Here is a 27,500-nt window from a genome sequence, read left to right on the forward strand (position 1 = left end):
TTTCAGTTAATTTTTGAAATAATGCAAAATTTCATAAAATAAATTTCTCATTATTAAAATGATGCCTCGGACATATTAGATCAAAATTTTGATGGAAGAGTTAGAGTTATAAATTCAGAGTACCTTATAACTGTAAATTTGAGTCATAGAAATTGTATCAGAGGTAGCCTCGAGCAGGTTGGTATCAAAATGGTTTAATCTGCTGCTTGGTTTAATGACTTCCACCTTGCTCAAGTGCCAGTTTGTGGGGTTATTAATCTTCTCATCTATTTCTAGCACATGAGGTGACTGTGTAGAAACTCCCCTGCTTTGCTTGAGGCTGGTACTGGGACAATGTCGGCTGGCTGGTAATGTGGAGATGTTAACTGTAGTTGGAAGGAAGTTACTCTTGAACTGGCGACCTGCGTTGACTGCTTCTAACAGAGTGTGCTGATCTAAAGACACCTCAGGGTTAGACAGTGGTGATGTAGGTGATGGTTGTGATGGTGTCGGCAGCAGCAGTGATGGTGGCAACAGCAGTGCTGGTGGTGATAGCAGTGGTGGTGGTGGTGGTGATAAACTGGGTAGATAATGGATTGAAAGACATCTCTTTGACAGTCAGGTTGTTGAATTCCAAAAGCTAAATGGACTGAAGTACCATATTTTCTGGCATAAAAGTCGAATTTTTCTAACCAAAATTTACAGCCAAAACATATACACTCAGTTAACATATACACTCAGACAACTGTGGAGGACCAAAAATTCCATGTGAAATGCAGCAGCATTTGGAAAGATAGTGGCAATGTTTGAGTATTTACACTACATGTTTACACTATATATTACATTAAATTGTATGCTGGAAAATAATGTGTGTATGTATGAACCAATGAAAGAAACCTCTACATAGTTGCTAGACCTGTTAGAAATTTCAGCTAAATCTCTTTCAAATTCCATCCCTCTGCCTTATATATGAACTTACCATATTTCCAGGCATACAAGTTGAACTTTTCAAATCAAAATTTACAGCCAAAAAACAAAAAAAGGCTGACTTATATATCAAGATGACTTTGAAGGACCAAAAATGTCCATGTGAACTGCAGCAGGATTTGGAAAGATAGTGACAATGTTTGAACGTTTACACTGTATGCTACATTGACTTTTATGCTGGAAAATACAGTATGAACCATTGAAGGAAACCATCACATGATCTGCTAGTGTGAGAAATAGTTACTAAATCCCTTTCAAATCACATCCTTCTATTTTGTACTGTATTTTCTGGCATAGAAATTTGAATTTTCCAGTCCAAAATTTACTGCCAAAAGGGTAGGTGAACTTATTCAAGGCTGGCCCTTTGAATTATAGGTACAACTTATTCTGGCTGGCTTAGTGGACTAAAGCAATGAGAAATAGAATGTCTTGCTCAAGGACAAAATGTGTCACCAGGAATCGAACTGATGACCTTCTGATTGTTCACCAAATACCTTACCCACAAGGCCACATGCTTAGCAACCATTAAGCCACATACTTTGATCATGGATTTGTTCAATTAGGGCCTACCTGAGTCTAAATAGCAATTAACAGGTGAGGGACGTTTTTGTTTGTTATTATTAAACCTTGAATCCATGATACCAGAGCCATATCTATAACAAGCTTCTATAAAGTTTCCTCCTGACAAAATTCCAGTGGGAAGATATTCGTCAACCAAAGATAGAAACTCTTGTCCAATGTGTTGTAGGATGGAGCTGTAAATCATATTAATAGTTATCACCAAGCTAATATGGCAGTCCATAAATATAGGACGAAAGCTACCGTTGATTAGCTCCTATGTTTATGGACTGCCATATTAGCTTGGCAATAACTATTAATATCCAGTACTGCTGCCGTAGTCTCCTTTAGAGAGACTTAGAAATAATAATATTTCTACTGTAAATCATGTTTCTCAGAAATTAACTTCATAACCACTACACAACCTTACCTGCTACTAATTTTTTTAATTAACCAATTAATTAATTAACTATTGAAGATTGTTCCCTCTGTGAATTTCTGCATGTATCCTCATTTCCCTGTACCACAATTAATATCATTCCATTTTCTATGTGTATTCTGGTATTTTGTTTGCATGCAGTGAAAAAAAAGACAAGAAAAAACATGTTTACTCTTACCATTTAAAATTACAAGAGTGAAAATAGTTATAGATATGTGTATATATGTATGATGTCTGTAAATATGTGTGCTTGCACTTATAGCTAGATACCTACATACACATTTGTTGACTCTATCTTATCTATTTTCATTCCCTTTCACTCTCCCCCACTTTCACACACTCTCTCACACACTTATATATGTACTTATATTCATAGAAATAAATAAATATATATATATGTATATATATATTTATATATATATACATATATATGAGTGTGTGTGTGTATGCATTTATATATATGCATATATGTACATATCTGTATATCTATATATACATATATATACACACACACACACACATATATATGTAAATACACACACACACACACACACACACACACACATATATATATACACATATATATATACATATTATATATTTACATAAATACACATTATATATATTTTTGTTATTAAGCAAATACGTATGTATATTTCTGCAATTGAAAAAATAATGTGCATATATATATATGGTGTCACTTAGGTTTAGCAACATGTTATTAGAACTCAATGTACATCAGGTAAGTACAGAGTGTAATATCAATTAATAAATGACAAAAGAATAGGAATTACATAATCACTTCTGTCTACTATAAGAAGTTCAAACCCAGAGCTGAATACTTCTGGTACATCCTTTAGCTCCATCAGAGTCATTGAAAGGAATTTTATGTTTATTGCAGAAAGCAAATTAAATACACAGGGCTGGTTACATCTAGAATTGAAAATAATATGATAGAGTTTGGTAGATTCATCGGTGAAAAATTACATACAGACACCTACATATATATATATATATATATATATATATATATATATATATATATATATATATATATATATATATATATATATATATTACCAGTTCAAATATGCTTTGAAGAATATTCAAACTTGTAAGAAAGCCATTCACTGTATTTTGTCTTAGTGAAAATTCTTGCTGTAGACAACTAGGTGTAATTACACTGAGTCAGTTCAAAGTTCCTTCTAACCAGATTGTTGGATGCATGCATTTCAGTGTAGTTATCTCCTCCTCAGCATCAGATACTGGAAAGGTGAATGCTATGAAATGACAAGAGATAGATATTTCTTATCATCTTCCCATCATTGTACTGTAACTGGTTGTGCTAATCGATGGCTTGCTGTAAATGAAATAAAATACAATATAGAATAGACACACTAAACAGTGATGTGTGTAGAGACATATCTGTTACCAGATCAAACATGCTTGAGTTTGAATGTGATTCAGGCATATTTGAACTGGTAACAAGTTTGTATTTATGCCTGTCACTGTTTAGTGCTTATGTTCCATAATGATAATATTATATTTGGATGTATGGACATATATGAGGTGGTATCAAAAGGATCTTGGACTAGTTATGTTTAATAAAAAGTGACTTATTTACCTAAGTTTTAACATCAGCTCCTTCGAAATAGTCACCTTGCGATGCAGCAATTCAATGGTCCCAGTGTTCCTGCCACTTTTGGAATCTGGCCTGGAAGTCATTTTCTCTGAGTTGAAGGCCTTCTGTTATTTGCTCTGGATCTCGCCAACAGTGTTAAAATGGTGACCTTTGGGCTGCATTTTTATCTTGGGGAAGAGCTGGAAGCCTGCAGGTGCTAAATCTGGCAAATAAGGTGTGTGTGGAATGATACCATGTTGTATTTTTGGCAAGAAACTCATGAGTGACGAGAGCTCGGTGACAGGGTGCATTGTTGTTATGAAGAATCCAGTTCTTCATGTTCCACAGATCTGGTCACTTTCGCTAATTGTCCTCCTTCAAATGCTTCAAAACATCGCAGTAGAACTCTTGATTGATGGTCTGGCCCTGGGGGATGAATTCTTGATACCACATTTCGAGGGGTGACACTCATGGCAGGTCTTCCAGATCACTCATCATCTCCCAGAGATGTTCATCCAATTTTGAAGCACCATGCCACTCAAAACATTGTGTGCAACCCTTTGCCATGTTGCCGTAAGCTTGCCAAAGCATACTCAATTTCTCTGTAGCAGACTTCCCAAGTTTAACACAAAATTTCACGCTGGTTCTTTGTTCTAACTTCCTGTCCATGACAAAATCACAGGCTACAGCATAAACATGACCACATAAACACAAATTTCACAACTTGTGAAGTAAACACAGCAATGTCACTTGGCACACGGTCTCATAAAGGTCACTACTACCTCTGCTCCCAACTGTGTGCTGCCATCTGTTGGTGTGCTACAAGGCTAGTTTTAGAACTTTTTAATACCACCTTGTATATATGTATATGTGTGCGTGTGTGTGTGTGTGTGTGCATGCGTGCATGTATGTGTGTATGGAAATGAGGTTTGCTTCCACATCACAAGTAGGCATGTAAAATTGGTTTTGTGGTTGAAATGCACCTGGGTCTGAAAATTAATTTTAGTTTCATTTAAATTTTTTTTCTATAATTTATTAAAATAGCATACAATTTTTTCACCAACTTCTTCGTTTTTCACTGGTGAATAAAAAAAAAAAGAAAAAAAAAGAACAAATTATAAGTTCAAAATGAAGAGAATGCACAGGAAAATGTTCTATAGCATCAAAACATGTTTGAAAATCAATTGTTCAAAAAGTGTCATAGCGAAATTACATGATGAAAATTCAAGCATTCAATAAATTTCACAGCAATAAGAAATTATGAAAGTTCAAATGTTTAATAAATTTCATAACAATAATACATAATAGAAATTTCAAAGATCAGTAAGTTTCAAATCAATAAGTTGTGTTAGCGATCAGATATGAGGAAAATTTTAAAGATGAAAAAAATTAATTTACATGATTTTATATTGTGTGAAGAATTCTAAATTGTCTGGTTTATTCGTGGAACTTGGACTATGTTTCAAGTGAAGATTTACACCCATTTTCACATCCACTTTTCGATGCTTGCATGGGTCTGAGGGAATTTATTGAGGCAGAACATCTTTATGGCTGGATGCCCATCCTGTCACCAATGCTCGCTTGTTTCCAATTAAGGTAATATTTACCCATGGTCAGATAATGTTTTTGCAGAATATTGGAAATGAATGACATTGATTTATAACAATCATTTGATGTCAAAACAAGGAGACACAAACATATGCACATACATATATATAACTACATCTATCTATCTCTCTATAACTATATAAATATATATATATATATATATATATATATATATATATATATATATAATGGTTCTCTTTCTTTCCTGATGAGAAGATTACATTATTTGACACTGTTTATTCCTTTGGAATAAAACCAATATTATCTTTGAAACATATGTCGAAAGTAAAAGAATTTGAATAACATCAGCATTCAACTCCATTTATTTACTTATATATGTGTGTGTGTGTGTGTGTGCGTGCATGTATGTATGTATGTATGTATACATATATAAATACATCTTAGGCTCCTCTCAGTTTTTGAATACCAAATCCTCTCACAATATTTTGGTCAGCCCAGAGTTATAGTAGAAGACACTTTCCTAAGGTGCCATGCTGTTGGACTGAACTTAGGTAATAATAGTTACACCTGTTCCTATTATTGCTGTGTTTATTTAAGTTTTAAGGCAGAGGTTCAAATCCTGACTGGTCATTTACTCAGACATTAAAAATTTTTTTTAAATTATACTCAAACATAAACAACCCTCGTCATGATGCAAGCTGTGCCAATGTGAAGATTCCCAGAGATATACTTCACTCACATACACACACACACACCACATACACACACACACACTCACGTATACATACATACACACATATTCACGCATGTACTCAGACATGCACACACGCAAACACACATGCTCATATGCATATTCATACACATACATATCTATCTATCTATATCTATCATCAACATCATCATCATTTAACATCCATTTTCCATGATTTGATAGGAGCTGGCAAGTCAGAAGAGCGCACCAAGCTTTGCTGTCTGTTTTGGCATAGTTTCTATGCCTGGATACCCTCCTTAATGCCAGTCAATACATACATACATACATACATACATACATACATACATACATACATACATACATACATCATCATTATTGCTTAACATCTGCCTTCCATGCTGGCATGGGTTAGATAGTTTGACAGGAGTTGACTAGGCTGGAACCTGCACCAGACTTCTGTCTGTTTTGGCAGGGTTTTTATGGCTGGATGCCCTTCCTACCCCCACCCCCAGCAGAGTGGATTGAATGCTTTTTACATAGCACCAGCACAAGCGAGGTTAATTTTGACAAGGTTTTTACAGTTGGATGCCCTTCCAAATGCCAACCACTTCACAGTGTGGACTGGATGCTTTTTACATGACATCAGCACTGTATATATACACACACACACACATATATATATACACACACACATGTGTATATGTGAGTGTGTGTGTATATATATATATATATATATATATATTTGCATTCATGCAAAAATGTATGTATGTATATGCATTCCCATGCATATATATACTCTATTATCAAGCAATAATGTATCCAGTAATTTCTTGATATTTTTATCCTCATATCATTATCATTTTCTTCTATTTAATTAATTTTATTTCATTTCTAGTTTCATCACTTTTTTTTTATTTATTTGGTATTTACTTATTCCTATTCCATCAGTTTTCGCTTCCATTTCCTTCGACTTCCTTACTAAGAAAAGGAAACAACTTAATTTCATTAAAAGTGTCACCCGCTACAACAGATATATTCAGCAGACATGAACTCCGTCGATTTGTTTGTTTGGATTGTTACAATTTCCTTCCTTTCGCTATTGAAGTGAATTGTTTAATGAGGCTTTATTTAATGTCTGAATTGAACAGGAAATTCATTGGAACATTATATTCTATGAGATCCTTTACTATTTTGATATAAAAATACTTACACACACACACATACACACACACACACACACACACACACACACATGCACAAACATGTATATACATATATACATATACATAGAACTTAATGTGATCAATACAATAATAGTATATATATATGAATACAAAACTCAGTGTCATCATAATTGTGTGTGTGTGTGTGTGTGTGTGTGTGTGTGTGCGTGTGTGTGTACGTGTGTGTGTGCGTGTGTGTGTGTGTGTGTGTGTATAACTTGATGTAATTATGATGATAAGTATATATGGGTACTACTTAAGAAGAGTGGTCCCGGTGCGCGCACTTGCGTACTCACTCATCCGCGCTAGCTAGTTGTGACTAGTCGATCCTACAATGACTACCTAGCAAAGTAAATAAATCATGTTTTTACACAAAGTAATTAATTTTTTTTTTAACAAAGTAAATAAAACACAAAAACACAAAGTAAATAATTTTTCTAAACAAAGTAAGTAAAATGCAAAAACACAAAGTAAGGATCGACTAGTCACGACCAATAGCGCAATGCACGAGTACGCGAGTGCGCGCACTGGGACCACTCTTCTTAAGTAGTACCATATATATGTATACACATATTGACACACTTCATATATATATATATATATATATATATATGTATACACATATACACACATTACACATATTGACACACTTTATATATATGTGTATATATATATATATATATATATATATATATATATACATACATACACACGTACATGACATATGCGTGGTGGGGGTTATATATGTGTATATTTGTATATAGCTTTTGTGATTACAGTAAAAATAAATGTTAAAATATTTCCTAAGTGTTCTCTTCTTGTATTTTTCCAGGAACATTACAAGAAAGATGATTTAACTGGTGAAGGGGATACCAGAGATTCTCCAAGTCACAAGATCAAACCCTCTGAAGAGACCACACCCTACGGTGCCATACCAAATGGCAAACCTAACACAGGTGAGAGAAGAAATAAAAACAATGAAAGTATATTAACTCATTTGTGACCACACATCTAATGAAATCCCGCATGGCACAGCGTGTGAAAATGCTGGCCCTCTGAAATACAGGTACAACTCATTTTCACGAGCTGAGTGGACTGGAGCAATGTGAAATAAAGTGTCTTGCTCAAGGAAACAATGCACTACTGGAATCGAACTCATGGCCTTATGATTGTGAGCCAAATACTCTAACCACTAAGCCATGCACTTTTCTGTATTGTAGACAATATGGGTTTATTATAGACAATAAACACACTAATAGGCCTGAATGATGTCACCAGACCATTAAACACATGTTCCTGATTCATTACACTTCATCAGCTAAGTATACCAAGTTGTCATTCATGGCCACTGAGAACTAGTTGCTCTTATATTAGAAGCTGTTTGCACATCAGCAAATTTACCACTTGCTTTTCTAATATAAAAAGCAAGCAGCTCTTTGTGACTATGAAAGATGGCTCAGTATACCTAGCTTATGAAGTGTAGCAACACAGAAATGCATGCATCCTATGGTCTGGTGTCATCATTCATGGCCTAGTGGTGTGTTTACGTCCATATTGTCTAAAAGGAGAATTTCTTCTCTCAAGACAATTTGTGCAGCTTGTTGTCTTTTCATATCTGGATATAAATGTTTTGTTTGTTCCTTCTCAAGCCACGCCTGGCTCATAAGGGCCAGTTTCCCAGTTTCCTTGGTGCATAGGTTACACACCTGGACAGGACGCCAGTCCATCGCAGGTGAGCTGCTAGATGCAAGTGGAAAGAGTGAGAGAAAGTTGTGGCGAAAGAGTCAGCAGAAGTTGGCCATTACCTTCTGCCAGAGCCGCATAGATCTTAGGTGTTTCACTCATAAACTCACACATCGCCCAGTCTGAGACTCAAACCCACGATCACTTGACCGCAAGTCTGCTGCTCTAATCGCTAGGTCATGTGCCTCCACTCTGTATATAAATGAACATGTTAAATATAATCGTACACAACTGTATTTCATGTAACATTGCTTAATGCACCACTAATTAATTTATTGTAGCTTGACAAAGTTTTTAGCACATCAGCAAATGTACCATTTGTTATTCTAATAGAAGAGCAACCAGTTCTTAGTGGCCATGAACAACAGTTCTGTATACATAGCTGATGAAGTGTAACAACACTGAAATGCAGGCAGCTTATGGTTTAGGGATGTCATTCCACACACGATGGTGTGTTTACACCCATAATTTCTATAAGGAGAATTTCTTCATTCAAGACAGCTTGTGCAGCATATTGTCTTTTCCTGTCTGAATTTCACTCAAACAGGTTGTATATGACCATATTAACGTTGGTATCGGTTCTTTCTGTGCTCTTGACTACATTGGGCAACAATTTGATGCCACTGGTTTCCCTTGGCTGTGGTCTTCTCAACATCCACCCACATTACTATACATGATTATATTTTCCTAATATGCTTTATTTTGCCCTCTGTTTTCTATTTTATTTATTTATTATTTTCAGATGATCCAGAATATGATGCTAAACATGCCAAGAAAATGGAAAAAGAACTGAAAAAGATGGAGAAAAGAGAAGCTGCCCTATCAGGAAAGATGGCCTTTCGTAGCACATCTAAGGGTACTTCTTTAGCTTCGAAACTTTCTCCAAAGACCCAACGCAAGAAGGACAAACTTTTAAGTGCCACCTCACAACTAAAGGTTAGTATATGTATGCGCTTGCATATATGCACATATATATACACATACATGCATATATATGTGTGTGTGTATATATATATATAAACACACACATATATATACATACATATATGTATACATACATATATATATATACACATATATATATACATGTGTGTATATATATGTATGTATGTATATATATCTTTTTTCTGGTTTGTATAGTTATTTTATATATTTCTTCACTAAAAGTAAAACATGTTTACATCTGTTAGTGTTAGCGTAGATCTGTTTAGCCTGGCAAATATTTAAACCTCAATGACATCGTTTTGGATGTGGAGATGTTCCCCTATTACTATTAAATCAAAATTATTAAATACTAATTAGTAGATGGTGATGGTGATGATGGTATCAATAATAGTAATTCTTCCTTTTTGGGCCACAAGGGCCCCCCAAAAAAGGACCATACAAAGACAAAGGACTGTGTCAATTTGCATAGAAATATGTAAGCAATAAAAATGATAACAATTTAGTAGAAAAATCTTAAACAAATTCCCCAGTAGTGGGGAAAATGCCACCCAGGAGCAGTCAAGGAGCTCCTCAGGTTAGAGTAGGCCATCTTTACCACATTCACCCACCTTTCAAAAATTTACTGAGACACAGCATATCCTTCTCAACCCTCATCTTCCTTTTCAAATGCACAGGTGCTCTACTGAGATAAGTGCAGGCCCAGATTTGTGTATGGGTCAGTATCATCCATGGCCCTCTGAGTCATGGGCGTTAGAGCTCTTAGGTATCTCCTCCAGAACCAGTCATCATTACACTTTCCAAATGGATCCCCTAACATGCCCCTGGGCTCTCGCTGGTTAGTTCAGCTTGAAGAATCTGTCCTGCAATTCTTTTCTGCAAAATTCTAATCACATGTCTGCAGTACTAGAACTATGATTTCTCTGTGCAGAGAAGTAATGGCTCAATCCGGAGAAACTCCATGAAACATAGATATCATCCAACCATCTAATTTTCTCACAACCATCGGAGGGAGAAGCGCTCCTCACAAATGCATGTTCATGAGACGGTTGTGATGTGTAAACAGTTTTAAGTAGGAACTGGAAAGGGAAGTCTGAACGTGCCCTGTGCATGTGCACACTGAATTCGTAAAATGGAAGAGAAGAATAAAGCAAGTTATGTGATGATCTGCATGACACATCTGACACCACTACCATGCAGCTTTGCTGCAAATTTCTTGTTGGTCTACCTGATAGGTTTCCTGCAAGTTGGCTTAGATTGAGGAATCTATTTTTCAGTTCTTTCTTGGGACATTCTAATCACATTCCATAATACTGGATATGTAACATCTCAATGCAGAGAAATAGCAGCTCGACCTGGAGAGACTTCCTGATCTCTGAGCTACATACTCAATCAAATACCATTACTTAAGAGATCCTTCAAAGAAACCTCATTTTGTCTATTTGTAGTCACAATCATACTCTTTCCGTCATTACCCAACATTTATGACTAAAGGTGAAGAAAGGCACAAAGAACCAAACTTTGGCTTTTTTTTACCAACATCTCTTCTAAGAATTGAATGTTGGAACTTGATATCCTTGGTTTTAAATCCTTTTTCAACCAACTTTCCCTTCAATTCAAACATACACTACGTGATCAGTAATATGGTATTTTTCAGATATACTACTCTTACCTCTTCTTAATCCTTTGTCATTGATATCATACCTTTACAAAAGCAATGTCATTGTTATCAATAATACATCTTTGATTTTAAGTATTTGCCTTTAGTTGCATGTTTTTTTTGTTGTTGTTTTTTTTCCTCTTTACTAGGTATATCGATTTTATTATATAATTCTTTAATAAAATTTGTTTTGTGAAAAGAGGTTTTTGGTGCCAGATTTAGAGATTCCCCTATATTTAACTGTGATTGATGTTATGAATATTAACACGACTTATGGGTATAGAAACATACATATATTTATATGTGTATATGTGTCATTTGTAATTATGCATGTGTCTACACACACACATACACACACAAAGGTGAAATTCCGATTCTGTTATAATGGACTCCAATATGGGTACATCATCATCATCATCATAATTTAACATCCGTTGTCCATGCTGGCATGGGCTGGACGATTTAACCAGGGCTTGTAAGCTGGAAGGCTGCACCAGACTCCAGTCTGATTTGGCATGGTTTTCTATGGCTAGGTGCCCTTCCTAATGCCAACCACTCTCAGAGTGTAATGGGTGATTTTACATGCCACCAGGATAGGTGCCATTTGTGTGACACTACTATCTGGCATGACTGTGATTTTGCTCAGCTTGATGGGTCTTCTTCTCAAGCATGACATAATGCCAAAGGTCTCGGTCATTCGTCATTGCCTCTTTGAGATCCAACATTCAAAAGGAACTCAGCCACTTTGCCTCTGTGTGGCCCAACGCCCAATCAATCTTTGATCATAATCCTACAGAAACAATATTAAAGTAGTCTTGCCATAATGAAATGTTTTATTTTGAATTCAAATGTTATTAAGATCCCTTTGAGAGTCAATATATATTAGGTTGAGGAAAACGTCTGTGTGCTGTGTTAAGCATTATTTTAACACAGCATTATTTTTATAATAATGTGGTGTTAAAATTATTTTAACACCGCATTATTTGTTTTAATCTTGGAATTAAATGGGCTTTGATTTACTGTCAGGTGACTTTTGGCCAAACTTGTATGTAACCAACAGGGTGCCAGTTGTTGTTGCAGTTGTTGTCTTCTTCTTCTTCCAATCAGGACTCATGCCATTAACCACAAAGAATAATCTCTAATTCGAGCCTGCTCTAAGCTACAAAGAATGCGTGTGGCAACTTGAAGATTCACCCACCACATGCGATAGACTGGCTGTTGCACGGGCGCGAAAGTTACGTTGTTATCCTCATTCCGTAAATGGTGGCTTTTAATGGGTGGAGAGCTGAAGCATCCTGGGATACAGAGGACTCGCAGTCTAGACTAGGGTCTGAAGGTTTACCACACCATGATGGGTTACACCATGGTTCCTCTGCTTTGTGGCAGAAGTAGGAAGAAAGAGTGAGAGAAAGTTGTGGTGAAAGAGTACAGTAAGGTTCACCTCCACACCCCGCCAGAGCCTCTTGGAGCTTAGGTGTTTTCGCTCAATAAACACTCACAATGCCGGGACTGGGAATCGAAACTGCATTCTTACGACTGTGAGTCTGCTGCTCTAACCACTGGGCCATTGTGCCTCCACTGCTGTTGTTATTGTTATATGTGTGGGCATTTGGGAATTTGATTCTTCATTTATGCTCCACTGGAACCTACTTCAAGTATATTGTGTACTTAAGAGAGTGTTTGTCTGTCTGTTTATATATGTATGTATGTACGTATGTTTGTATGTATGCATATATGTATGTATACATATACATACGTATGTATGTATGCATGCATGTACATTTATATGTATGGATGTATATATGTATTGATATATGTATGCACATATATACATATATATATATGTATGTACGTACATATATCTTTATGTATGTACATATATATTAATGTACATATCTACATATGTATGTACGTATGTAATTATGCATGTATGTATGTATACATGCATGTATGTACATATGTGTGCATGTATAGATTTACATATGTATGCATCTATGTACATATGTTTGTATGTATGTATGTATGTATGTACATATGTATGTACATATATATGTATGTATGTAATTATGTATGTATGTTTGTATGCACATATGTATGTATGTACATATGTATATATGTATGCATCTATCTACATATATATGTACATATATATGCATGTATATGCATATGCATGTATGTATGTATGTGTGTATGTATGCATGTATGTATGTATGCATGTATGTACGTACGTATGCATGTACTCCAACCATACCTATCTTTAACTATGTAACTGAACAACATATTCTTGACCATATTAAAGTTACACCTTTATACAAAAGACACAGCATTCATATGAAGTTGTCTTGCTTATATGAATGTCATGTAAAACCACAGTTTTTCTCCAATCGATAAATCATCCACTCACTGTGTGTCTTCAAAAGAAAGAATAAAAATTCCTGGCTTGAAAAACAGACAAGAGCTAACCTCAGGGAGGGCATCTGGCAGTAAAACAATTCGTCAATGACAAACTCGTCTAACCCATACTAGCATGGAAAAGCGGACGTAAAAAAAAAAAAAAAACCAGCTATCGCTTTTGTTTAGAATTTTAGTCTCTGGTTTATTTTATAATTTTTTTCCTTTTCTCTATATTTTCATTTTACTAATTGTATCCAGAAAATTTGAGAATGCATTTTATCCACTTACGTAAAATACAAAATTTTCGAAATTTAATTCTGAAGCATTCCTAATAATATAAATAGTCCCTGAACAGTTCTTTATTCTGGCACCAGACTCATCTATAATTTTGTATTCCTCTTTGTTATAAACATACGACGTAAACACATTTAAACCGAAAGCTACTTTATTTTCGAAGTAGGGTTACAAAAATTCAGTATAAACATCTAACTTCTTTTCCAGCAGTTTTTATATACTTTCATACTCAAGAAGAAGAAAAAAACCACCATAAACTGTATACATATTTTGTGTGTTCAGCTACGTTGTTAGCTATATATGTATATATTTACTAAGTCCGAAAGAAGTTTGAAATGAGAGTAATCTCCCTTAGACTCTTGCTTGACTTAACTCCCTTGCTTTTATTGATTTCCTTTTCTTTTTCTTTCGTTTCTTTTCAATTAACGGCATGGAAGCATAGCTTTTAGTTCTTCCTTTAGATTTTGTTAATGTTATTAGAGTTAGCTGTGCTTTCGTAAATCGTTAGTCTATATCAACAACATCAGATATGATTTACCTAAACATAATTTCCTTCTAAGGCGCGAATGTGTATAAATGTGTGTATAAATATAATTTATGTATATATACATTTAGATGTGGCTGTTTGTGTGTGTGTGTGTGTGTACGTACTTACAAAAATTTCGAAATTTAGTTCAAAACCAATTATTATAAATAAACACTCCCTCAAATAATACTTCTTTAATCTTGCACTAAATACATCTGCAAATTTTTTCCTCTTTTTAATAAACTGTAACTTACTATATAATAAACACATTATATATATATATATATATATATATATTATATATATATATATTATATATATATACATATATATATTTATATACATTTATTTATATATTTATGTATGTTTATATATATATATTTATATACATTTATTTATATATTTATGTATGTTTATATATATATATATATATACATATCTTTATATATTTATATGTTTATATATATATATATATATATGTTTATTTACATATATATATAGATAGATAGATAGATATACATATACATATATACAAATATATATAGTTTACTGTTCCGTTATAGGTAGGCTCAACAAAAAAAAACAATATTCTATGCATTAAGAGATAAATATAACCTAATATACACAATTTAAAGAAGGACTACTGGTTTTTGAATTGAACTCACAGTATACACAGAGCCTCAAAGATTGCTTGGAGACGCATGCCATCTTATATAAATTTGCAGAATTATTCTTTCTCTCCAGCATGAAACTATTAGTAGGTCTTATTTAAATTGTGTATATTAAATTATATGTATGTATGTATGCATTAAAACTTTCTCATGCTTTTCAAACTTTCAAGTCGACACAGGTTTTGCTGTATGTTTCAGAAGTTCACTTCTCAATTCTATAACAATGAGTTTTAGTCCCGCTCTACAATACCTTGTGCAAGTGTCTTCTCCCATTTCTTTGGTCTTTTAATTCTTTCAATCATTTGACTGTGGCCAAGCTGGGGCATTCACATTTAGTTGTTTTATCTGAACAAGTCGATCTCAGTACTTTAGAATTTTTTTTGTTAAGTCTGATACTTAATCAGTTGGTTCCCTTTTTGCCAAACCACTAAATCACAGGGATGTAAACAAACTAACACCAACCATCAAACAAGCACAACTACAACGACACACCTGATGGAATCTCCTGTTGAAGATGATATATGAGTGTTCCGTTTTTGCTGAATAACCTGCACAAATGGTTTCTTTCTGGTGATCAAATGTATGGGCTGCACATTAACCCAACCCCCTCTTCATTTCTTTGGAATAATGGCTTTTGAATCATATCACATGCAGCTATAAAGAATAGCATGTAAATATTGGTTGAAAACCTCTTTTGGAAAGGAAAAGCAGAAGGTTGTGTATGGTGTGTCTTGAGAAATATTCTTCTAATAAAGAATTATTTCACATTCTCTAGAATGCTTATAGAATTCTTATGGCATTAATACCTATCTATCTATCCATTCATCCATCCAGTTATTACCCATCTATCTATCTATCTATCTATCTTTCTATCTATCTATCTATCTATCTATCTATCTATCTATCTATCTATCTATTCTATCTATCTATCTAACTATCTATCTGTCTATCTATCTATGTACCTGTCTATCTATCTATCTATCTATCTATCTATCTATCTATCTATCTATCTATCTATCTATCTATCTATCTATCTATCTATCTATCTATCTATCTATCTATCTATCTATCTATCTATCTAACTATCTATCTGTCTATCTATGTACCTGTCTATCTATCTATCTATTCATCTATCTATCTATCTGTCTATATCTATCTATCTATCATCTATCTATCTATCTATCTATCTTATATATATATAATATATATATATATATATATTATATATACATATACACACACACACACATACGTATATGACAGTCTACTTTCATTTTCTATCTACCAAATCCACTCACAATGTTTTGGTCTGCCCATGGCTATAGTAGAAGACACTGGCCCAAGATAATGCACAATGGGACTAAACCCGGAACCATGTAGTTGGGACACAAACTTCTTACCTCACAGCCACACCTGCACCTATAATATTCCTTATTTAATGCAAAGTGGACTAAGCAGAGTGAAATTGTCAAAATTTTGACTTATACGTATTATGCATCTTAATTTGGTGTCCAGTATCACTGGGATTTTCTCAGGTAACTTAATGTCTACATCTGTATGTAGGTGTGTGTATATGTGATTGTACATATACATATATATATAGATATATATAATACATATATATAATATATATTATATACATATGTATGTGTGTATATATATATATACTTTATTTAAAGCAGCAGAAAATTCAACAAATTTTTGTTGAATTTTCTGCTGCTTTAAATAAAGCATATTACTCTACCACTGCTATTTGAGTACTCTTTTTTCCACCTTGTTTCACATTTATGTGTTTACTCCGGTATATATATATATATATATATATATATATATATATATATATACATGTATGTATATATGTGTGTATGTATATATGCATATATATATATATATATATACACACACATATATGTGCATGTACATATATACATATATATATATGTGTATTTTATGTATGTACATATATATATTTATACACACACACACATGTATATCTATGTGTTTGTGTATGTATATATATATATATATATATATATATATTATATATATATATATCTATATATATATATATATATATATATATATTACGCCTATATTACCTGTATATGCATATACACCAGGTAGAACATTTACTAGATTCTCTTCAATTCTTATATCACTGAAATAAACCAAGCAGCTAACAACAAGTTATAACAAACGGTCGATGAACTGCTATATCTTCAGGCACGCTTCTAATCCACTCCTCTCCGGACTCATGCAGAAGAATTCCTGTTGTTATTGTTATGTTTTATTTCACGTTAATTATTTTGTTGCTACCTTATATTAACAGCAAAAGATCAATTAACTATAATAATTGACAGGGCTTTTTCCCTCGAAAACTTACCCATCACGTCCCTGAAACTGAACAAATCCCTGAGGATGAAGGAGAAAAAAGTCGAAAGTCCTTGATAACGGTAACATTGATCTTTGAGGATTTTGGTTGCTTCAGCCTCCTTGGGATTCTTTCGTCCCCTGGTGATAGCTTCATCTATTACTCCTTGACATGCTCCTTTCCTATTTAATTAACGTCTATATATATATATAATATATATATATATATATATGTATATATGTATGCATGTATATATGTGTCTTTGTGTATATGCATACATACATACATATATATATATATATATATATATGAATACGTGTGTTTATATGTGTGGGTGGGAGGCTGTTGTGTGTGTATGTGTGTGTAATATTTCTTCTTAAATATATATGTATATATTTCTGCTCTTGCTCATATTTTATGTATGTGATGGTTTTTTCTTGATGTTGATTGTTTATTTTTTCTTTCAACGCTTCGTCTCTCTTTTGGATTCAATGTAAAACAACAAAAGATCTATTTCTTTTTTTTTTTTTGTTAATTAATTATGTCTGAATTGAAATAACAAAAAAAAAGGCAACATGACAGGTTCAGTTATTGTAAAAAAAAATGTTTTAATCAATGAAATATTTGCACAGGTGTAGCTGTGGGATAAGGAGCTTGCTACTTAGCCACACGGTTCTGAGTTCAGTTCTACTGCAAGGCTCCGTGTGCAAGTGTCTTCTACTACAGCCCCAGATCGACCAGAGATTTGTGAGAGGAATTAGGAGACAGAAACTGTAAAAAGCTGATCATATACACACACACACACACACACGTGTGTGTGTGTATAGGCAAATCAAAACTAAAAACACAAACAACAAAAGTCGAAAGGATGTACTAAGTAAATGTATTATGTTGACGCCCTGTTTAAGATAGAAAAAAAATTGGCAGCGGGGTAACATCTCAAGCATGGCTCTTTGTCAGAAAGAGGAAAGAGTAAAGGTCCAGAGAGAAAGAAAAGAATAGTCTGAGAAAAGCACATGTGTTATATATATATATATATAATATATATATATATATTATATATATATATAAATATAGACACACACACACATGTATACATATATTCATAAATGAGTGTGTGTGTGTATATATATATTCCCATTGGCAGTTCCCCAGCATGGCCACAGCCTTAGGGCTGTTGCATGTAAGATAATTAAAGAATATATACATATATATATATAGATATATATATATATATATATATAATTAGTGAATGAAATAAATGGAGTTGAACGAAGATTGTACAGAATACCTTTTATTACATTCTACACATGTTTCGAAGGCCACAAATTTCCAAATTCTGTTTAAATAAGGGTACCATATTGCGGCTTTCTCTTCAGGAAAAAAACAGGAATTCCGTTGACAGGACGAACAAAACAAAGGCACAGCAATTCGAACGAAGATGAGTTCAGCCATGGGCTCCTAAGGAGCATCTTCGTTCGAATCGCTGTGCCTTTGTTTTGTTTCGTCCTGTCAACGGAATTCCTGTTTTTTTCCTGAAGAGAAAGCCGCAATATGGTACCCTTATTTAAACAGAATTTGGAAATTTGTGGCCTTCGAAACATGTGTAGAATGTAATAAAAGGTATTCTGTACAATCTTCGTTCAACTCCATTTATTTCATTCACTAATAATATTAAGCTTCAATTATCCGCTCCAATGCACGGTTGCAACACCAAATGGTCTTATCTCCAACCGTGCTGTTTTCCGGTGTGATTTTTGCTACCCAGGTATCGGTTAAACCTTTGAATAATCTGTTACAAGAAAATTCATCTTTCTATTTCAACAAATATATATATATATATATATATATATATATATATGGTAGAAGACACCTACCTAAAATGCCATACAGTGGAACTGAACCCAAGACCTTATAGTTGGAAAACAAACTCCTTACCACACAGTCATGCCTGTGCATGTTTTCATTATTAACAGAAAAAGTTTCTTTTGTATCTTCCAAATATGTTTGATGGGCAAGCTGGTAGACACATTGGTACAGTAGACAAAATCTTTAGCAGTATTCTTTCTTCCAGCTCTTTCTGTTCTGAGTTCAAATCCCACTGAGGTCAACTTTGCCTTTCGTCCTTATCAGAGTCTATGAAATAAAGTACTTGGTTGGTTGTAATCGACTGACATCACCCCAAAAATTTGCTGGCTTTGTGCCAAAATTTGAAACCATCATCATCATTATTATTACTATTATCATTGTTTTATTATTATTATTATTATTATTATTATTATTATTATTATTATTATTATTATTATTACTATTATGAACTCAAATTCATCCTTTTGGGGTTGATAAATTAAGTACCAGTTAAACACTGGGGTCAATGAAATCAATTTATTCTCTTCCCCTCCAAAAAATGGCTGACCTTGTGGCAAAATTTGCAACCATTATTATTATTATTATTATTATTATTATTATTATTATTATTAATGATAATAATAATAATAATAATAATAATAATTGTCTTGGTATAAAAGATGGGCTACAGCAAATATTCTGCTCAATACCACAGATTTGCTTGTCAGTTGTTTGACCTTAACCAGTTGAGCATGTCCCTTAGTGGCTGACGATATGTGCATCTCTGATCACGAGCAGAAGTAGTGGGGGAGCATCATAGCCATGTGTTGAGAGAGATTCTTTGGGGTTTGAATAATTCACCTCTGGAAACATGGGTGGTTCTTTCAACATCCTTAAACAACCCTTATTCAGGGACCTTTTGAGCACGGGATGGGCTACTCAACCTGAAGAAATTTCTAACTGGGCCCCACCTGCAAGGTCATGTGCTGTTTATCTTGAGATGAGATCACCATGTAGTGCACATATGGTTGTGATGCATGTGCCTGATGTACCCTTATCAGACGGGTAGTCATGATGGGTATATTGGGCTTTGTATATTTTACCCCAGTGTCACTTTGATGGCATGAACTGCTCTCTCACTCAATAATAATAATAATAATAATATTAAGAAGGCAGCAAGCTGGCAGAATCATAAGCAGACAAGACAAAGCACTTAGCAGCATGTCTTTTGTCTCTATGTTCTAGGTTCAAATTCTGCCGAGATCGACTTTGCTTTCATCCATTCAAGGTCAATAAAAACAAATACCAATTAAGCACAGGAGTCGATATAATCAATTTACCCCATTCTTGAAGTTATTGGCCTTGTGCCAAAGTTTTGAAATCATTATTATTATTATTATTGTTATTATTCTCCTCTAAATGGCAGTGAACTGGTGGAATCGTTAGCACGCCAGGCAAAACAGTGGAATATCATTGGTCCTTACATTCTGAGTTCAAATTCTGTCAAGGCCAACATCCTTTCAGGGTCAATAAATTAAGTACCAGTTGAGTATTGGGGTCGATATAATTGACTATCCCCCTTCCCACAAATTGTGCCTATAGTAGAAAGGATTATTATTAATAATGTTATTATTGTTATTATTCCCCTCTTAAAAGTGGTTAAATCTAAGTGGAAGCGAAAAGTAAATGAGTTATTAGCTGTGAAATTGAGTATGGAATTTTTGGATGCCCAGTGTGTGCGTGTGTGCATGCATGTGTGTGTGTGTATGTGTGTGTGTGTGTGTGTGTGTGTGATGTTTTAACATAATTTTTAATCTGAAACTCAGTACCAGACATAATGATAATAATAATAACAATAAATGGTAATAATAATAATAATAATAATAATAATAATAATAATAATAATAATAACGATAATAATAATAATATACAAAACAATACATTACATAATGTTGCATTAATATTGCATAAAACAAAAAAAAATGTAATGTGTATATGTATGTTTACACACATAAATACACACACATGCACACACACGTACACACACGCATGCCCATACACACATGCACATGCATATGTCTGCGTGTGTGTGTGTGTGTGTGTGTTCATGCCTGTATGTGTGAGTGATTATGCATCTTACAGTTTACCTTTGTATTTTGAATGAACATTGTTATTCATTCTTGCATGGTGCAAGTTTATTTTCATCCCATCATTTCCATCAAACACATCCGGGTTTTTGAACAAAATTTTAATCCCCCCCCCCTCGGCTATCAGAAAGAATCTGAAAGAGTCCTTAACATTCCTCTATAACTGAAAACCTTTTGTCCTTCAAAACAAACATTATATTTCTGTATCTGTCTCAGGTGGTTAAAGCGTTGGGCTCACAATCATGAGGTAGTGAGTTCAGTCTCCATAAACAAACTTACCTGGGCTTGTGCCTCGGAGGGGAAATTTCTAGGTGCAATTGCTTAGCCATTCGTGACCGAAGGAGGTCTTTTTACCTCTAATGCTGTATACATTACTTGGAATAGTTTTTTGTTCTGTCATAATCAGAAGATAAGTGTCATAGGCATTTTTCTAATAAGGTTTGAAACAGGGTTCAAAAATTGATTCAGGTTGTCTATCATGTTTTTTCAGTTGATGGAGAAATATTCAAATTTGCCAAGCTTGTATATCTATCATCTAAGTTTACACATAAATCTAGATATAAATACGGATATTTATATAGCTATAAGATATCTATCTATTTCCATATCTCACCATATGGAGATATTTTCATCACAGTTCAACCATCACTTACAAACTGAAAGATGAAAGCAACCTTTATCTGAGGAAATTCCTTGTCCAGAAGCATTGATGAAAATCTTACTTTTTATTAGTACACCTATGCCTTCTTCTCGCCAATACCTTTATCTCTACATCCAGTTTATAATACCAGCTAGTAATGTCCTGCTACCAACATCTTCATAACACTATACCATATATGAGCTGGATCCTGTTGGTCTCATTTCTACTTGAATAATCCCTGATCAAGCAGACTTATGGTGAACGTTGTTCCAGTCATGGCAATCCCTGGTTGTAATTTCTGGCATGTCCGGTAACCTCTGTGAAGGCACATGACTTAGCAGCTAAGGTATTCAGCTGATGGTTATAAGTTCAGGAGTTCTATTTCCAAAAGTGAATTGTATCCTTCAGCAAGACACTTTGTTTCATGTTACTCCAGTTCACTCAGTTAGGAAAAGTAAGTTCTACCTGTAGTTCGATGGGCCAGCCTGGTTTGGTGTTTCATGCTGAAACTCCCTGAGAACTACATCAAGGGGACGGACATGTGTCTGTGGAGGGCTCAGCCAATTGCGTGTTAATTTCACAAGCAGGCTGTTCCATTGATCAGATCAACTGGAACACTCATTGTTGTAACCGAAAGAGTACCAGGGCTTAGTAACCTCAAGGTTTCCTTGTTTGTAGCAATACGTGAGCTGTATCTTTGTGTCTATAAAATTAGATAAACTTAGATATGTTTTGGTCAAAAATTGGCTCAGACCATGTCTGACTCAACCACACATCCTGATAGAATCTGTTAAGTCTTATAGGCACATGGTGTATAAAATCACACACATAGTTCATAGCAGATAAGATTTGACTGGCATGCAGTAACTGGACACCTCCTACTGATGAATTCCAGTAGAATGAAATCATGTGATAAGAGAGTCCCAGCATCCATGACAGATGATTCTCGTCTGCTACAGAGTATCTGTACATTTTTATGCACCAAGCACTGATATCATAGCATCTCTTGAGACTAATAATGCAGTATTTGGTGTTCTAACAAGGCATCAACATTAAGTTGGGTATAATGATTACTTTTGTTATTAGTACTGCATCCATCATTAATAATTAGTTTTTAACAGGCTTGCTTGATATTTGCAATACCAGTGTCAGTAAAGATGCTGATATTCTACATTATATCTTAGCAGCAAGATTTGACTGGCATGTGGTGAGCAGACATCTCCCACTGATGATTACCAGTAGAATGAAATCAGGGGATATGAGACTTCCAGTACCCATGACAGACAATTCTTTTCTGCTATAATTTATGTGTGTGTGCACCAAACCCCTAAATGAGAGTATCTCTTGAGGCTAGTAATGCAGTATTTGTTATTCTAACAAGGCATCCTGGTTAAGTTGGATATAAGCCGTTTTGCAAATAATATATATGTGTGTGTGTTTATGTGGTGTGTGTGAGTATGTGCTTGTGTGGGTGTATGGTGTGGGAATGTGTGTTAGTGGGTGGGTGTGTGCTTGTGTGGGATGTGTGTATATGTGGTGTATGTGAGTGTGTGTGCTTGTGTGGTGTGTGTGTGTGTGAGTGTATTGTGTGCATGTGAGTGTGTGTGGTTGTGCCTGTGTGGTGTATGTGTGGGCTTGTGTAGTGTGTGCATGTGTGTGTGTAGCTATGTGTATGAGTATACATGCATATATGTATGACAGGTATGTATGTATGAAGGCATATGGCTTATTGGTTAGGGTAGTCATGAGTTCAATTCCTGATGGTGAATTCTGACCTTAAGCAAGACACTTTATTTCACATTTTCTCCTGTCCACTCGGCTGGCAAAAATGAGTAGTACCTGTAATTCAAAGGGGCCAGCCTGGTTACATTCTGTGTTACACTGAATCTCCCTGAGAACTTTGTTAAGGGTAGGCATGTTTGTGGAGTGCTCAGCCACCACTAACACATTAATTTCATGAACAGGCTGTTCCATACATTGGATCAACTGGAACCCTCATCGTCATAACCAACAGTCCCAGTTTTATATTTACGTCGATAGGCATGGGAGTATATGTATGTGTATGTCTGCGTGCTGGCATATACGCATATAAATGCATGTGTGTGTGTTTGTATATATCTGTGTGTGTGTGTATACATACATAAATATACACACACATACATATATATGTATATACATACATATATATATATATATATATATCAAAGTCATATGTATATATATATATATATATTATATGTGTGTGTATATATATATATATATATACACATATATAAATATACACACACACATCCACATATATATATATGTATATACATAAATATATATACATATATAAATATACATATCAAAGCCATATGTATATATATATTATATATATATATGACTTTGGTAGCTTATGAATGCATTCTCTATTATATACACTACCCTAAATTATGTTGCATCGTGCCCTATACCAATAGATAGATAGACAGATAGATAGATGATGGCAATCCACTTTGACCGAGGAAAACCGTTACTGACCATTAGGAACATTGTGCACTCAGGACTACCTTATACTTTACAATTGCAGCTCCATTGGTGACTAACAAGCCCTGCTCTTGACAAATATATGCAATTGCTAACATTGCAGACTAAGCTTTCCCCATTCATTACACTCGCAGTGCATTTCTGAGCAGCACACTTAAATTTTACATGAAGAATATGTACTCTTTCAAAGGTATCGACTCCCTCCTTTACCTGTTTCCTCTATCCATGGCGATGACAAACATTGCTCTTCCAGTCATCCTCCCACATTTCACTGGCCTTTGATGAGGACTTTACACAGTCTTTAAATCACAGTCTTGGCTTTTGGCTGTTTGGGGATCCTGCTATCCTTCATTCTAACTTGGTGTCCTGTCCAACATAACCAGTGTTTGTGCACCATTGCCTCAATACTCAGGATATATCGGCTTTCCTCAGGACCTGTGTATCTGAAGTTTTTAAAGTCCAGCCAGCATATAAGAATGTTTCTCAGACATCTCTAATGGAAGCATTCAAGGACCTCTAATTGACGTTTGTAAAGGGTCCATGTCTCAAATGAGTAAAGGAGTGATGTCAGTACACATGCTCAGTACACAGCAATTTTTGTTTCCCTTGTGATGCCATGCTGGGACCAGACAAGAGACTTAAGAAACTGGAAGGAATCAGTTGCTCTCTGCAGTCTGAAAGATATTTCATCATCCAGGGAGCAAGAACGGCTGAATGTGCAGCCCAGGTAGACAAACTTGTCTACCACTTTCAGTATTGTTCCTTCAACCAAGAGAGCTGGTTCCACATATTTGTTTCCTGGTGCAGGATGGAACATTATAACAGTCTTGTGCAGGCTAATGCTGAATCCAAATGCCTTGCAAGAAGCAGAAATACAATTCACAAGTATTTGCATATCATCTGCTGTATGAGTGACTAAGTCACAGTCATCTGCATAAAGGAGGTCACAAATAAGAGACTGGAAAACTTTTGAATTGGCAGCAAATTGATGTAGGTTAAAAAGATCTAGAGAAAAGAGAGTTGGTGCAAGGATGTCACCCTGCTTGACATCGTTCTCTACAGGGATGGGTCCCACCATGCCACCACCAACATTGACCCAGGCCTCCATCCCACCATGAATTGATTTGATTATTGATACAAAGTTATCCTCACATCGAAGTTTGCCAAATATTTTCCACAGGGAGGCCCTATTCAGTATCAAAGGCCTTGGTTAAATCAATGAATACCTGGACAAGATCCATATTCTACTCATAGCATTTTTCCTGCATCTGTCTTTCTGTGAAAATCATATCCATCATTCCTCTTCTAGGTCAGAAACCACATTGCGATTCAGATAGGACATCATTTACAAGACACCTATTCAGGTGGGTAAGAAGAATACTTGCCAGTAGAGCAATACCTCTGTAGTTGCCACACTGTACTCTGGCTCTCTCTCCTTTATAGAGAAAAAGAATAATTGCATCCTTCCAGTCCTTAGGCATTGCACCATCCGTCCAGATTATACCAAGTTCACGAAGGGACTGTTTGATGTGATGACCACTAAATTGCAGGACCTCAGCATAAATACCATCCTAACCTGGTGCCTTACCAAGATTCAATTTACTTATTGCTGCCATTACCTCATTTATTGAGGACGTAGAATTTAAGGAGCTAATGACAGGTCTCTGTTGCATAGTGTCAATCATTGCTTCGTCCAAAACTGGCTCGTGGTTTAAGGGTTCAGAAAAATGTTCAATCCAGCAACCCGTGATCTCTCTTTATTAGTAAACAGAGTAGAAGACTCCTTGGAAAGCAAAGGGGCTGATGCAGAGTTCTTAGGCCCATAAACTTGCTTCATAAGATAGTAAAGCTTTTTGCCGTCATTTGCATCAGAAGCAGCCTGAACGTCATGAGCAAGATACCCTCACCAGGTATCTTGAGAGATTGCTGCAGATAGATAGATAGATAGATAGATAGATACATACATACATACATACATACATACATACACACACACATACATACATACATACATACATACATACACACATACATACATGCATACACATACATGTATACATACATAAACATATACATATATAACTGAACTATTCCAGCTGCCCCTTTCCTTTTAAAAACACATCCTCATTCCTCATTCTACATTTACCATTTCTCATTTTGGCATATTGATTGAAAATATGCACTGAATTTTCTTCTATTCCTTCTCTTTCTGTCAATGACACCAGGACGGCATGACTAGAATAGTTATACTAATCCACTAAATTTAAATTTCAACTTGTATTTTTAAAACAAAATATTTTTCTAAATATCTAGATTAGATTAACAATAGTTTGTTTTCTTTTTTTTGTGGGGGGGTTTTTCTCTCCTTTCTTTATCTTTGCTTATTTTTCTGTTGTAATTTTGCAGGTTTGTCTTTTCAAGCTTTTTGTGTCATGGTTTTGCCAAACTGTACTTCTTTAGCGGCTTCATTTCTTTCATTATTATTATCATGATCATTATTATTGTTGTTATTATTACTATTATTATTATTATTATTATTATTATTATTATTATATTATTATTATTACTATTATTATTATGAAATTACAAAAGACAAAAAAGTTCCATCCATATTGCATGCTTAACAAAAATATTGCAGAGTGGGCTG

General features: G+C 34.6%; 1 protein-coding gene across 1 annotated transcript in view; it reads left to right on the plus strand.

Annotated features, from left to right (window-relative positions):
• Nucleotides 1-27,500, plus strand: part of LOC115223409 (otoferlin-like) — a 602,516-nt gene that overhangs the window by 500,038 nt on the left and 74,978 nt on the right. Inside the window, exons 34-36 of the mRNA XM_036512652.1 lie at nucleotides 7,921-8,044; nucleotides 9,574-9,767; nucleotides 17,679-17,771. Coding sequence (XP_036368545.1) covers nucleotides 7,921-8,044; nucleotides 9,574-9,767; nucleotides 17,679-17,771 — 411 coding nt within the window. The remainder of the gene's footprint in view (nucleotides 1-7,920; nucleotides 8,045-9,573; nucleotides 9,768-17,678; nucleotides 17,772-27,500) is intronic.

Source organism: Octopus sinensis, linkage group LG23, assembly GCF_006345805.1.
Source record: "Octopus sinensis linkage group LG23, ASM634580v1, whole genome shotgun sequence".
In the NCBI taxonomy this organism is placed as follows: domain Eukaryota; kingdom Metazoa; phylum Mollusca; class Cephalopoda; order Octopoda; family Octopodidae; genus Octopus; species Octopus sinensis.